The following is a 13,307-nucleotide window of genomic DNA, read 5'->3' on the forward strand; positions in this document are numbered from 1 at the left end:
AAGGTAAAATAAGTGGAAAACAAAATGGTGGAGAAGAAAAAACCACATAAAATTGATGTTATTTTAACAAAAGTGAGAATAAAACTGAATATGTTTTAGTAATAAGTAAAATAAAAATGAAAAGTTATATTCTATTTGGATGGTAAATTATTGATGAAATCCTAGTGCACTAGTTTGAGGAATTTAAAAACTAGCAATGATTTTTTCTAAAATGACCATCCATTATAATCCATGAAAAACGCAAAACATCAAAAATATATTAAAAACACAACGGTGAGAAGATCGCTCGGAGTCTTTTTGTGATTTATTGTAGCCACATTCTTCACCACTAACTTTTTTTTGGGTCTATAGTGCAACTTCACTACAAACAGAAACACTGTAATGCAACATATTAGGGTCATTAGCATAAATAAAGTTGTGAAATTTCATAAAACAATCACATGCTTCACGTCAAATCTTCATACTGTTACTAATGTGATCGTATGAAATGATTTGGTGTCACAACAAACAAAATCATTTGATGTTTATAGAACAAGATCTAAAATAAAAGTAAATCTGTTGGACACATCTTGCTAAGAAGAAAAGGAAAACTAAACTAAACTAATAAGCCAGTATGATCTAGGATTCCAATAAACTTCCACAAACAAATCTACCCTCTCTCTTTTTTGTCGTCCACAGCTAAAGTTTAAACCCATAATAGAAAAATAATAATAATTACAGCTCGTGATTTGATATTTTCATGTCTATGTGTCTTAAACATGTTTATACTCGTGGTCGGTATATCATTAGTTGTCATATGTTTTTTGGTTTCTTTTGTTAACGTTTGCTAAATGTTTAATCTCTTTGATTAGCATTCTATAAAATAAGTATTAATCAGTAAACACACAAAAAAATGGTCCCGAGAGAGAGAAGAAACGGGATGTAGTGTAAATAACGGTGGGACGGGAAGTGTAGAGTAGGGAAGGGGCATGTGATTAGCTGTCCTCTTCTCTCTGCATTTACTCTTTGTGGGCCTTAGGCCCATTTCTCTTCCCTCACTCTTGTTTTTCACTATTTTCTCATTTTAAATTATAATTTTCCAATTTATGAAAATAAATAAAGTTATATAAACCTCGTATAATCACTAAAGAAATTCAACTTTGAGCGTTGCTTATGGTTGTTATTCCATTATATATTTTTGTGGGCCTTTGAAGCGAAAGATGTATAGATTGTGTTAATCATCATCTTCTTGAAAGTATATGTGATTTGATATGTTGGATGGTTAAATCGGTTAATTGATGGTTTAGTTTTGTGATGTGATACTCACACTTTGTAAGAGCTTTATACTGTTTTGTTACACCGATTTATTCAATATTAAAAAACTCTAAAGTAACAGTCCTAAACTTGCTTCATGTAAATAATCTGTGGGCTCAAAAATAATCCACGAACCTTAACTATAATAACTTTCTGAAGAACATTTTTGACTTTTTTTTTTTTTTTCCGTCAAAGGATGATTCATTCCATTAGTTACCACAAGGGTAACAGCACCATTACAATCTAAAGCCTCAGTACACAAAAAACATAACCAAGAGGCGCTATACCAAAAGGAGGGGCTAACCCACAGCTCCCATTACTCCACTCACATAAGAACCCTACTAGCCAAATGTAGTGCTATCTAACCCAAAAAACTTAACCGGCCATCAGAGGAGTCGACTTTCATTGACAAAAAATTCAAATAACCAAGGAGGATGCCCTGCAGCCACATACGAATTAGCAAGCCCCAAATTTGTAACGCTTTGAGCAATGAAAAAAGCTCCTCTGTTTGCACTTCTGTTAACCACCGATAACTCAAACTCCTCCACACCTAAAAGTTCTCTTCGTATCTCCGTGCCCTGAAATAGAAAGGATGGCCACGCCTCTGGCCTCTGCACTGCTCCAAAAAGCTCACTAAATTCACCAGCCATGATGACCTTAGTCTGTCTGTGGCTTTTCATACTTTCTGCAGCCCACAACAGAACCTCAAATCTTGCTTCATCCTTTGTTTTGATCCCTGCAAAAGATCTTCTGCTGTGGAGTAAAACCACCCCCCTCTCGTTTCTTAAAACCCACCCACCACCTGCAATTTTTTTGTTGCCATCAAAAGTAAACCCAACGTTACACATCTTCCAACCTGGTTTGGGCGGAAACCATCGACGTTCAGGTACTGGTGGGGTTATCTTGTCCAATTCTTTCCACTCCTTCTCAATGCTCTGGGCCACAAACCATTCCTCCGCATCTCTGACTGCTTTGGCTGATACTTCTAGTGGATTATAACAGCGATTTTCAAACAAAAAACCATTCCTTCTTTTCCATATATTCCAGACAACCCAAGGCCAAACTCTACCTTCCTCGCTTTGTACATTACGAGATTTACGTATGTTGAAGAGGAATTCAAAGTTTGCAAAGACAGAAGAAGTACTGAACCCCTCTCTTGGATAAGGAATAGGGGACAACACCCACACCTGTCTCGCAAAAGGGCATAGAAAGATTAAGTGGTTAATTGATTCACCCTCATCACCACAGGTTTGGCATCTCCCATCAATCTTCATGCCTCTTCCAATGATAAGATCTGAAACCGGGAGAGCGTCACTTAAAGCTCTCCAGATGAAAATTCTCAGCTTAGGTGATGTTTGAACTTTCCAAGCTTTCTCTATCAAGCCGTTCAGGGAGGGGAGAGCAAAGGCTTGCGGGAGGGCCATTCTCATCTTCATGTCTGTCGCTAACCAGTAAGCAGATTTGACTGAAATCTGTCCACTTTTATTGAACCTCCAGGATACAAAATCCTCCTTGTTCACAACCGGCTGATTTTTCATGATAATCTCCACGTCCGCTGGAACAAAAATTTCTGCAAGTTTGTTCACATCCCACCTTCTTGATTCTACGTTAATGAGATCAGCTGCTCTCAGGTTGACATCAAACGAGTAGTTTTTAATCCATGGGGCTCTAAGTCCTTCGACAGGATCCTCGATCCATTTATCCAGCCACACCTTTGTCGCTGAACCATTTCCAACTCTGTGTCGAATTCCTTCTTGCAACAACTCCCTACCGAATAAGATGCTTCTCCAGGCATAGGAGGGCCGAGATCCCAATGTAGCTGAAAGGAAATCACCGTTGTTGAAGTATATGCTTTTGAGGAACCTTGACAGTAGACAATCAGGTGCATTTAAGATCTTCCATCCTTGTTTCGCTAACAGAGCCTGATTGAAGCATTCAAGGTCTCTAAAGCCAATGCCTCCTCGGTCTTTAGGTAAGCATAACTTGTCCCAAGCAATCCAATGAATTTTCCGTTTGTTTGAATCATCTCCCCACCAGTAATTAGCCATCATGCTAGATATCTTGGCGGTGACCGTTTTGGGCAAACGAAATACAGACATTGCAAAAACCGGCATTCCTCCAACCGTTGATTTTAACAAAATCTCTTTTCCTCCCGGAGAAATTTGCCTGAGGTACCAGCTGTCCAGCCTTGCTTGTGAGCGATCCTTAATAAATGACAACATATCTACCTTTGATCCTGAGAAACATTCCGGCAGACCGAGATATTTACTGGTTCCTCCTTCACTAACAATGCCCATGATGACTCGGACTTGCGCTCTGGTCTCTTCTCCAACCATATTCCCAAAGGAAATGGATGACTTTTGCAGATTAATGGTTTGACCAGTAGCCTTGCCGTAATATTGCAGAATTCTGTTCAGGACCGTAGCTTGATCATGTGAGGCCTTACACATGAATAGACTATCATCTGCAAAGAGGAGATGGTGGATAGAAGGGCCATCGCTAGCAAACTGCATTCCATCAAGCAAGCCATTCCTTTCCACCACATTAAGGAGATGGGTGAGACCTTCGGTGCATAGCACAAACAAGAATGGAGAAAGAGGATCTCCCTGTCTAATACCCCTCTGAGGTGTGATCAATCCAAACGGGTGGTCATTAATGAGCACCGAATATGTTACCGTTGTTACACACATCATCACCCATTGCACCACTCTGTTGTCAAACCCCAAAGCTGCCAACAGACTTCTCAAATAACTCCACTCAACTCTGTCATAGGCTTTTGACATGTCAGTTTTGACAGTCATAAACTCCTTTGAGATCTGTGGGTGGCCTTTTAAAGCATGGACAGCTTCGTGAGCTATGATAATATTATCCGAGATCACTCTATCTCTCACGAAGGCTGACTGGTTAACAGAGACTATGGAGTGGAGATGAGGTTGAAACCTCTTGACTAAAATCTTAGCCACCGCTTTGTAGAGAACCGAACACAAACTTATTGGGCGTAAGTCAGTCATGAGGTCGGGATTTGATATCTTCGGTAGGAGACAAAGGTATGTGAGATTCCATTCCCTAGGCATGGTCCCTGAACAGAAGACTTGCTGTATCTCTGAAGTAACTTGATCTCCTAGAATCCCCCAGTATTTTTGAAAGAAAGTCGCGGTCATTCCGTCAGGACCCGGTGCACTGTCTGCACATATAGAGAAAATGGCCAGGGTCACTTCGTCTTTGGAGATCTGTCTCGTTAGTTGCTCGTTCATCTCCCCTGACACTCTTGGTAGGAAGCTCTCAAACGCCGGTTCATAAGAGGTGGGATTTGAAGATTTGAAAAGCTCAGAAAAGTACTCCACTGCAACTTCCGCTTTGGCACCATCCGACCACTGATCATGGTTGTTCTTATCTTTAAGCTTAAGAAGCTGGTTCTTTGATCTGTTGGTTTTGACAGAATCATGGAAGAACTTGGAGCTCCTGTCGCCAAAAACCAACCATTTGTCCCTGCTCTTTTGCTTCCAAAACAACTCATCTTCTTTATAGGCTAGCAAGAGATCCCTTGTGATCAGATCAACCATAAAACGGCAAGGATAAGGTTTGGATTGGAACCATTCAAGTCTAAGCTGGAGAGACCTGATTTTATCTTTGGCATTGAAGTTTTCCTTCCTTTTCCAACGGCTTAAAATACTTCTGCAGTTCCTGATCTTTTGAGCTACGTTGGTCCCTGCAGCATGATGTTGATTAGACCAAACTTCACTAATTTCTTTCTCAATGTCAGGTCGTCGGAGGAACCTCTTATCAAAGCGGAAGAGACCTCGTCTGTCCTCATGAGAGTCGCACAGCTTCAACCAAACAGGCCTGTGATCGGAACCTCGTTTCTCCATGAAGGTTTGGTTGGATCCTGGAAATATTTCCAGCCAAGCTTTGTTGCCAAAACTTCTATCTAAACAGCATCTGATCCATTTTTCCCATCTCTTTCCAGCCCACGTGAATCGATCTCCTGAGCTGCTTAATTCCTCCATCTCACAACAGGTGAGCATATCTGAGAATGGAACATTTTTGACTTTAAACTTGCTTTTACGAACTATCACAGTAATTATTTTGTGATTTTAGCTGTTAATTCATTATTCTTCATTAACTGTTTACATATATTAATAAAAAATAAAATATTTGTATAAAACCAAAATAAATTATCTGAACCAGAAAACCAGCAAAACTAGTGTCGGCATTTTATCAGAAGTGCTTTCTATAAGAACACTTGCCGTATCATACATAAAAATGTAATGAAAATACAATATTAAAATTTTCTGTTAATAAATATAATAAATCGACGATCAAGGAAAATTAAATAAACTGGAACAATGGCAGTATGCTACACGCCTTTCTTTTATTAAACAGAAACTCTAAAATCAAATTCAATTTATTATGGTCTGTAAGCAAAACATATGGCCACTTAAATTATTGTCAATTTACAAATCATATACCTTCTATATTGTCGGAAATTAAAATGTAATTAAATATTGAAAATCTAATCAAAAAATTAAACAAGTTTTCAGCGCCTACAAAGTGCAAAGAGGTAACGAAATTAAAACAGAGCGAAGAGAAAAAAAAAAAGTAAAAAAAAACAAAACAAAATAAAACTTTGTTCTCTCTCTCCATTGATTTCTACACACAGCCATCTCCGAACCTCCAACACACCTCTCTCTCCTCTCTCTCTCTCTTTGCCTTTCATCGGATCTGACTTCTTCCCGAAAACCCACAATCTGATTCTTCGAATTCTTCAAAAAAACACGCTTAATCCCCACAAAAGTTTCCATCTTTGACTTCACAAATTGTTATTAACTCTCCCCCAAAAAAAGTCTGCGTCTTTCTGTTTGATCGAAATCACCGGCGGAGGAATTTTCCGATGGGAATGCCTTCGCTGGCTTCTCCAAACCTACCATGAGCAACCACCACGAGGAAGAGGAGGAAGAGGAGGAGCCCTTCCACGACTCTCTTGATCGCTTAGTCTCTTCCTCTTCTTGCTCCTGCTCCGCCTCCAACTCCGATTACGACTCCGAATCCTCCCCTCGGATCTCCTCCTCTCATGACCCCGACGGTGGTGGTGCCCCCCGCCGTCGCCACCACCCATTCCCCGTCCCTCGGTTCCCAATGGGCGCGTCAAGGTTCGACCTTTGGATCTCCGAGCCCGCCTCCGTCTCCGAGAGACGCTCTAAGCTTTTAACCGAAATGGGCCTAAACCGAGAACCGGTTCAATCCCGGTTAAAACCCGTTTCCGATTCCGGTCCGGACATTTCTCGATCGATCTCGTGTAATCAGCTGGTCCGGCGAGATCACGGAGACTGCTCTGAAACTGTCGGCGGCTGTTCTTCCTTCGTGGTGAGATCGAAGTCAGATTGTTCCGTTAGCCAATGCAGCGATCGTGACCGTCTGTATCATCCTCCTCCTCAGGGTAACTCATGTTCTTGTTTAGACTCTAAGCTTTGCAATGTGGGAACAGTCAGTGATCCCTTGCGGTTAGAAGGAAGTTCTGATTGTGTGTTAGTGGATGAGGAAGTGGAAGTGTGTACTATTAAGAATCTAGACAACGGGAAACAGTTTGTGGTGAACGAGATTCAAGAAGAGGGTAGTACATGGAAACAGGTGAAGGAAGTGGGGACCGACACGCAGATGACAATGGAGGAGTTTGAGATGTCTGTGGGACACTCTCCCATTGTTCAGGAGCTTATGAGAAGACAGAACGTGGAGGATTCTGATAACAACAACAACGCATCAACCAAAACAACAAAGGATGATGAAGAGAGTAAAGATAATAATAATAATAACACATCAAAGTCTAAGAAGAAAGGAAGCTGGTTCAAGAGCATAAAGAGCGTTGTGACTGGTTACAGCAAAGAGAGACGAAGCAGTGACGATAAAGACACGTCATCGGAGAGAGGCGGTCGGAGGTCGAGCTCAGCTACGGATGACTCTCAGGAATCTTCTTTCCACGGGCCGGAGAGAGTTAGGGTCAGACAGTACGGGAAGTCTTCCAAAGAGCTCACGGCGATGTACAAGACGCAGGAGATTCAAGCGCATAACGGCTCTATCTGGAGCATTAAGTTTAGTTTGGATGGTAAGTATCTCGCTAGCGCTGGCGAGGATTGCGTCATTCATGTTTGGCAAGTGGTTGAGGCTGAGAAGAGAGGAGAGCTGTTGCTGGATAGACCGGAGCTGTTTCTTTTGGCTAGTAGTAATGGATCTCCTGAACCGACTACCATGTCGCCGAGGAGAAGAGGGAGGAGTTCTGTGAGTAGAAAGTCGTTGAGTTTGGAGAACATATATGTTCCAGATTCTGTTTTTGGGCTCTCGGATAAACCCTTTTGTTCGTTTCATGGTCATCTGGATGATGTGCTTGACCTTGCTTGGTCCAAGTCTCAGGATTTGCTGTCTGCATCAATGGATAAGACAGTTCGTTTGTGGAGCTTGTCTACCCACACTTGTTTGAAAGTATTCTCCCACAGTGATTATGGTTAGTAGCTAATATTAATTTAATCTGTTTCTTTCTGTGCTTATCTAAATAACAGTTTACTCTACTGATTGGGACAGTGACTTGCATTCAATTTAATCCGGTTGATGATAGATACTTCATCAGCGGTTCGTTGGATGCAAAAGTTCGTGTTTGGAGCATTCCGGATCGGCAAGTAGTTGACTGGTATGATCTTCATGAGATGGTCACTTCTGCTTGCTACACTCCAGACGGCCAGGTAAACAAAATCTGCCATGTCATTATTATTTGAAGTCAGTATCTTTTGGCTTTAAACAGTTTCCTAATTTTCTTAAAAAAATCTATTGAAACTTGAAGGGAGCTTTGGTTGGTTCATACAAAGGTAGCTGTCGTCTTTACACTGCATCAGGTAAATGAATGAAGTTTGTTAATGTAATTATTGTTTTTTGCTGTTTCCTATGCGTTAACATAAGTGTTTTTTTTTCTGTTTCCTTCTAGATAACAAGCTGCAACAAAAAAGCCAGATAAATCTACAAAACAAGAAGAAGAAAGCTCATCAGAAAAAGATAACTGGTTTCCAGGTAAATGAGAGAATCACTCACTTCTTCAGGAGCAAAATCTGAGGCTTTGTTCATGAGACGGCACTAAAAGTTGCTTGCTTGTGTCTCATTTCATTACCATAGTTTGTGCCTGGAAGCTCATCTGAAGTGCTTGTCACATCTTCGGACTCTCGGATCCGCGTTGTTGATGGGACCGATCTAGTTACCAAACTCAAAGGTAAAACAAAAACAAACAAAGTTTCAAGCTTTGTCTTCTGTTACTTCATTCGCAAGCAAAAGTAATCAATCTTTTTACACCTACTATCTTATTGACAGGGTTTCGAAACACGAGCAGCCAAATCTCCGCCTCAATCACAGCAGACGGCAAATACGTAGTGTCAGCGAGCGAGGATTCAAACGTGTACATATGGAAGTACGAATCCCCTGCTTCTCGACCAAGCAAGAGCAACAGCAACAAGAACGTCACAGTCACAAACTCTTACGAGCATTTCCACAGCCAAGACGTCTCTGCAGCCATCTCATGGCCCGGGATGGCCTCAACAGAGTCTTGGGGAGCCACCCAAAACAGAGCCAACAACAACTTAGACGAAGTCTCCACAGCTAACCATCCGCCCACACCTGTAGACCAACCAGGGACAACAACTCTGGACCGACTCAACAGTCCAAGAAACGGGATCATTTCGAGCGCGACGAACGGATACTTCTTCGATAGAATGTCAGCGACTTGGCCTGAGGAGAAACTGCTGTTTGGGAGGAACAGAAGTGGGAACCGTCTGAGTTCGGATTTGTCTAACTCGGGGAACGTGTCTGCTTCTTGGGGGATGGTGATAGTCACTGCAGGTTTGAGAGGAGAGATTAGAGCGTTTCAGAACTTTGGTTTGCCCATAAGGATTTGATATTATAAAGAAAAAAAAAAGATAAAAAAGTGTACAGAGTGGTAAAGAAAAAAAAATCGAGTGAGGTTTGTAATGTTACTTAGCGAGCTTTTTTTTTCTTCATTCGATTTTTTTTAAACTGATTTGTTACACAGAGGGTATACTGATCTTTTGTAGAGTTTACAGACACGAACAGCTGGTTTTTTTTTTTGTAGTCAGACCTCAGGCCCATTAAAAAGTTAGGCCCATATTGTATTAACGAAACGTTGTCGTTTTGGTGATCGTGAAGTGAGTTAAAGGCAGCTTTGTCTTTTAGGTTTTGACTCTTGTCCTAAAACCCTAGAAAGAGTTTAGCGCTGTTTCTGTTTTAGAGAAAAAAGAATGGGGAGGAAGAGAAAGCACAGCGAGGCGGAAGCGGCGGCTCCGGTGAAGGACGATTCTGCTCCGGAGAGACCTAAGAGAACTCTTTTGGGTTGGAAAGATAAGAAAGAAGATGTGGAGGAAGCTAAGGAAGCGTCTGCTCCGTCTGCGCCTGGGTTCAGGAATAAAGAGAAGGTTCTCGTTACTTGTTCCCGTCGGATTAGTTTCAGGTGAAGCGAGTTGTGATTTGAGTTTTGAGTTTAGTTTGGTTTGATGGTGTAGAAGAATAATAAAGTATCTGTTTTTTTGTTTGTTTGTTAATTTGTTTGTGAAGGTATCGGCATCTGATGTTGAACATAGTTTCACTTCTGCCTCATTGTAAGAAAGATAGTAAGGTGGAAGCTAAGAGCAGTAAAGGCGCGACTCTTAATGAGCTTGTTGAGCTTAAGGGCTCTTCTTCCTGCTTGTTCTTCGAGGTAAAGTTTCCTTCTTTTTTGGTAGTCTGATCTTCTTTAAGAGGCTTTTATAATCAAGTTTGATACATAGAAGATGGAACAAATATTGTACTGATGATATTCCTTTGTCACTCTACTCTTAATGTCTGGTTTTGCTTGTAATTGTATGAAGTAGTAAGCTGTCAAAATCTTGATTTTCCAAAGAAACTGAAGTTGTTATGCGTTTATTTTGTTATGGACTTCAGTGTAGGAAGCATAAAGATCTTTACATGTGGATGGTCAAGTCCCCTAGTGGACCTTCTGTTAAGTTCTTGGTTAATGCTGGTAACTTCTCCAACCCCTCCTATCTTGTTTCAGAATTAGTTCTTGGTGGAGCTTATATGTTCTTGTTCGTATCTCATGTTTCAATAATTTTCTATATGGTGAAGTTCACACAATGGAGGAGCTGAAACTCACTGGAAATCATCTGAAAGGATCACGCCCTCTCTTGACGTTCTCATCTAACTTTGATAAAGATGTACACTGGAAACTCTTGAAAGAGATGTTAACACAGGTCATTCTCCCATTTTCACTCCCTTATGTTCCTTGTTAGCTTAGTTTGTACCTCATGCTAAATAGTTTTCTCTTCCTATCTCTTGCAGGTATTTGGAATCCCCAAGGAACACAGAAAGTCTAAACCTTACCATGACCATGTTTTTGCCTTCTCCATTGTCGATGACCATATCTGGTTCCGTAATTACCAGGTTGGTTGCATCTCAGAGATCAACTGTTGCTGTTACACTTTGATTCAGTGTGGTTTTTAACTTAGTCAATGTCTGTTTTTATCTTCTGTTTCAGATATCAGTACCTCATAACGAGGCAGACAAGGTTGCGCGTGGTGGTTTGGATAAAATGACCCTTGTCGAGGTTTGGCTTTACCTACTAGTAACAATCATTTGCGTAGTTGTGATTCGTTAGTGTTGATTGAAATGAAAATCTGATGACAGGTTGGTCCAAGGTTTTGTTTAAACCCGATTAAGATCTTTGGAGGAAGCTTTGGAGGTCCAACCCTTTACGAGAACCCATTCTACGTATCTCCAAACCAGGTACTGTGTTCTCTCTTCCGCTTGATGAGAACTCATTTGCTGATTCACCTGTTTGTTCCTTTTCAATGTTGTTCATCAGATCCGAGCATTGGAGAAAAGGAATAAAGCTGGGAAGTTTGCAAAGAAGATCAAAGCAAAAAGGAGGAAAAAGATGCATGAGATTTCAAACCCACTGGAGCCTGATGAGTTTGCAGACATGTGGAAGGATGATGAATGATCAAGTTTTTCTTGTTGTAAACTTCCAAATTCACACAACCATCACTTTTTTTTTTGTCTTTTTACTGTTCTCGACTCTGTTTTTATCTTTCCCTCTTATGGATCAAAAGTTGACATTTTTCTAGCAAATTAGAGAGTTTAAACAAGTAAAGAGTCCAACCAAATCTCTTTGCAAAAACTGTAGCAAAAGTATAAGCAATCAGCACCCAAAATTCTCAGAAACAATACATTTTCATGTCTTCAGTCTTCACTGTTCCTTTGGTTCTTCTCTCTTATATTATTATCAAAAGTTGAATTTTTGCAAGATGCCATAGCAATTTAGTTTCTTTATTCATATTGCATCAAGAGTCCAATTCACAGAATCATCAAACACATTCTTATGGCTCAAAAGCTTAAATGTTCTTGTTTGTTTCTTATCTATTTTTCTTGCAAACTGATAAAGTTCATCTGTAGCTCTTTGCAATGTAAGATGCAATTTAGTTTCTTTATTGATATAGCATCAAAGCCCTCTAATTACATAAAACAAAGTAAGTAAAAAGAAAATGCAACAAGACAGCAGAAAGAACAACAACTCAAAGAGTTTAAAATAAAATAAATTAACGGGAATTAGCAAGAGCCCAGTTAGCTTCACTTCCTCTCCTAGGAATCCCATTAACCTTAGAACAAGCATCCACTTTGAAATTAGCTCCACATAACACACCTTCACTATCAATCCTCGGCATCGCCTTCATCTCGTTCCTCGGATGTTCAAAGCTCTTAAGCCCCGTCTCACTGTGAAACATACACCCTGCAAACAAACACAAATCATCAAACAAACACTTCAGATCTAACTCACAAGTCACAAATGTTGTTTCTTTCATGAAAAACTTGTGCCTTTTGACTTACCAGTAGGGAAAGGAGCAAAAGATTTAGCACATCCTTGCTTTATAATCTTCACATCATCAGACATCACAACAGATCCATCGCCAGAGATCCCCCAGTAAAGACTCTCTCCTCCATCAGAGCTCAGAGCCGAGAAAACAGAGGAGGTCTGAGTATCGTAGACGACAAAGGCGAAGCTTCCTTCTAACCCCCTGAGGACTTGATCAGCAGGGTAAGGACCGCGGTCTCGGAGCGTTCGGTAAGCTTCGATCACGAACATTGCCTCGCTCGTGTTCTTCCCCGTGAGTCCGTACTGTCGGTTCAACGTGCAGAGGTTGGTTAACGCGCCGAGAAAGGTGCAGTAGATGCCGTCTATACCGCAGAAGAGCCTCTGGCGAAGAGAGCTTTGGGGGCGAGAGTAGGCTAAGACGGCGGAGTCGCCGAAGGTCATGGAGAAAGCTGTGTCTTTGTGGAGGGAGAGGAAGTCGGAGAGGGTTTCTCCGGGGAGTTTTGGGGATTTGCCGGAGGAGTGAGACGCCGGGCTGTTGAGCTCTTCCGGTGGGTGAGCGAAAGCTTTCTGGAATATAGCCAACATCTTTTGAGTTTTGTTTGAATCTTTTGTTCTTGTGCTTGTTGTTGTTGTTGTGGTGGTGAGGAGAAAGTGTTGATGTAAGAGAATATTTATAGGAGGTGATTCCACGTGATGATGACTTGGATTCTGGATTTTAGATAAGACCAATGTCCGACGTGTTCTTATCCGTTTCTTTTTTTACCATTTTGTCAAAATCTAGTCAATAAACAACTTGATTAAATCCAACTACTTGTCGTTTGTTTAGTCTATCTTTGTAATGATACGATATTTTAACGTGCCACGTTAGAAAAAGTACTAATTTCTTTTTCACTAACGCTATATAATTGTAGCATTTTTTATGGTTTCTGTAATATGTTAGTAGTATCTTTTGATATTATATATTTCTGTCAAATCTTTTGGTTCCCAGTAGTAGTGGTACATTGAGATATTTATATTTCTGTCTAAGGCAACTATATCAATATAATGTGTCTTATCGTCTATTTATTTTTTTTTATAATTATAATAATCTATATATATAAAGAAATGTTCGCCTCTCTCC

General features: G+C 40.6%; 4 protein-coding genes across 4 annotated transcripts; 2 read left to right on the forward strand and 2 right to left on the reverse strand.

Annotated features, from left to right (window-relative positions):
• Window positions 1-1,679: 1,679 nt before the first annotated feature.
• LOC103870148 lies at window positions 1,680-5,300 on the reverse strand. Its single transcript, XM_033292719.1, has one exon. The coding sequence runs from the start codon at window positions 5,298-5,300 to the stop codon at window positions 1,680-1,682; it is 3,621 nt and encodes a 1,206-aa protein (XP_033148610.1).
• A 574-nt stretch (window positions 5,301-5,874) lies between these two features.
• On the forward strand, window positions 5,875-9,383 carry LOC103869917 (WD repeat-containing protein 44). The gene is made up of 6 exons (XM_009147994.3): window positions 5,875-7,789; window positions 7,867-8,024; window positions 8,123-8,174; window positions 8,264-8,346; window positions 8,449-8,542; window positions 8,641-9,383. The coding sequence occupies exons 1-6, from the start codon at window positions 6,220-6,222 to the stop codon at window positions 9,219-9,221; spliced, it is 2,538 nt and encodes an 845-aa protein (XP_009146242.1). The 5' UTR covers window positions 5,875-6,219; the 3' UTR covers window positions 9,222-9,383.
• Window positions 9,384-9,517: 134 nt separating this feature from the next.
• Window positions 9,518-11,445, forward strand: LOC103869918 (ribosome biogenesis protein BRX1 homolog 2). The gene is made up of 8 exons (XM_009147995.3): window positions 9,518-9,790; window positions 9,895-10,036; window positions 10,261-10,339; window positions 10,444-10,568; window positions 10,657-10,758; window positions 10,853-10,921; window positions 11,002-11,100; window positions 11,180-11,445. Exons 1-8 carry the CDS (start codon window positions 9,582-9,584, stop codon window positions 11,315-11,317), a joined length of 963 nt encoding a protein of 320 aa, XP_009146243.1. The 5' UTR covers window positions 9,518-9,581; the 3' UTR covers window positions 11,318-11,445.
• Window positions 11,446-11,781: 336 nt separating this feature from the next.
• LOC103869919 (stem-specific protein TSJT1) lies at window positions 11,782-12,847 on the reverse strand. Its single transcript, XM_009147996.3, has 2 exons — window positions 12,202-12,847; window positions 11,782-12,103 (listed from the first exon to the last, which is right to left on the reverse strand). The coding sequence occupies exons 1-2, from the start codon at window positions 12,770-12,772 to the stop codon at window positions 11,913-11,915; spliced, it is 762 nt and encodes a 253-aa protein (XP_009146244.2). The 5' UTR covers window positions 12,773-12,847; the 3' UTR covers window positions 11,782-11,912.
• Window positions 12,848-13,307: the final 460 nt, after the last annotated feature.

Source organism: Brassica rapa, chromosome A05 (assembly GCF_000309985.2).
Source record: "Brassica rapa cultivar Chiifu-401-42 chromosome A05, CAAS_Brap_v3.01, whole genome shotgun sequence".
Lineage (NCBI taxonomy): Eukaryota > Viridiplantae > Streptophyta > Magnoliopsida > Brassicales > Brassicaceae > Brassica > Brassica rapa.

Excerpts from the sequence above, each read along its gene's own strand:
- LOC103870148 (XM_033292719.1), bottom strand. The coding sequence starts at position 5,300 with ATGGAGGAATTAAGCAGCTCAGGAGATCGATTCACGTGGGCTGGAAAG.
- LOC103869917 (XM_009147994.3), top strand. The coding sequence starts at position 6,220 with ATGAGCAACCACCACGAGGAAGAGGAGGAAGAGGAGGAGCCCTTCCAC. Across the intron at positions 7,790-7,866 it reads ATTCTCCCACAGTGATTATG|TGACTTGCATTCAATTTAAT; the intron begins GTTAGTAGCTAA and ends TGATTGGGACAG. Across the intron at positions 8,025-8,122 it reads GCTACACTCCAGACGGCCAG|GGAGCTTTGGTTGGTTCATA; the intron begins GTAAACAAAATC and ends TGAAACTTGAAG.
- LOC103869918 (XM_009147995.3), top strand. The coding sequence starts at position 9,582 with ATGGGGAGGAAGAGAAAGCACAGCGAGGCGGAAGCGGCGGCTCCGGTG. Across the intron at positions 10,037-10,260 it reads CTTCCTGCTTGTTCTTCGAG|TGTAGGAAGCATAAAGATCT; the intron begins GTAAAGTTTCCT and ends TATGGACTTCAG. Across the intron at positions 11,101-11,179 it reads TCTACGTATCTCCAAACCAG|ATCCGAGCATTGGAGAAAAG; the intron begins GTACTGTGTTCT and ends GTTGTTCATCAG.
- LOC103869919 (XM_009147996.3), bottom strand. The coding sequence starts at position 12,772 with ATGTTGGCTATATTCCAGAAAGCTTTCGCTCACCCACCGGAAGAGCTC. Across the intron at positions 12,104-12,201 it reads TTTTGCTCCTTTCCCTACTG|GGTGTATGTTTCACAGTGAG; the intron begins GTAAGTCAAAAG and ends GTTTGTTTGCAG.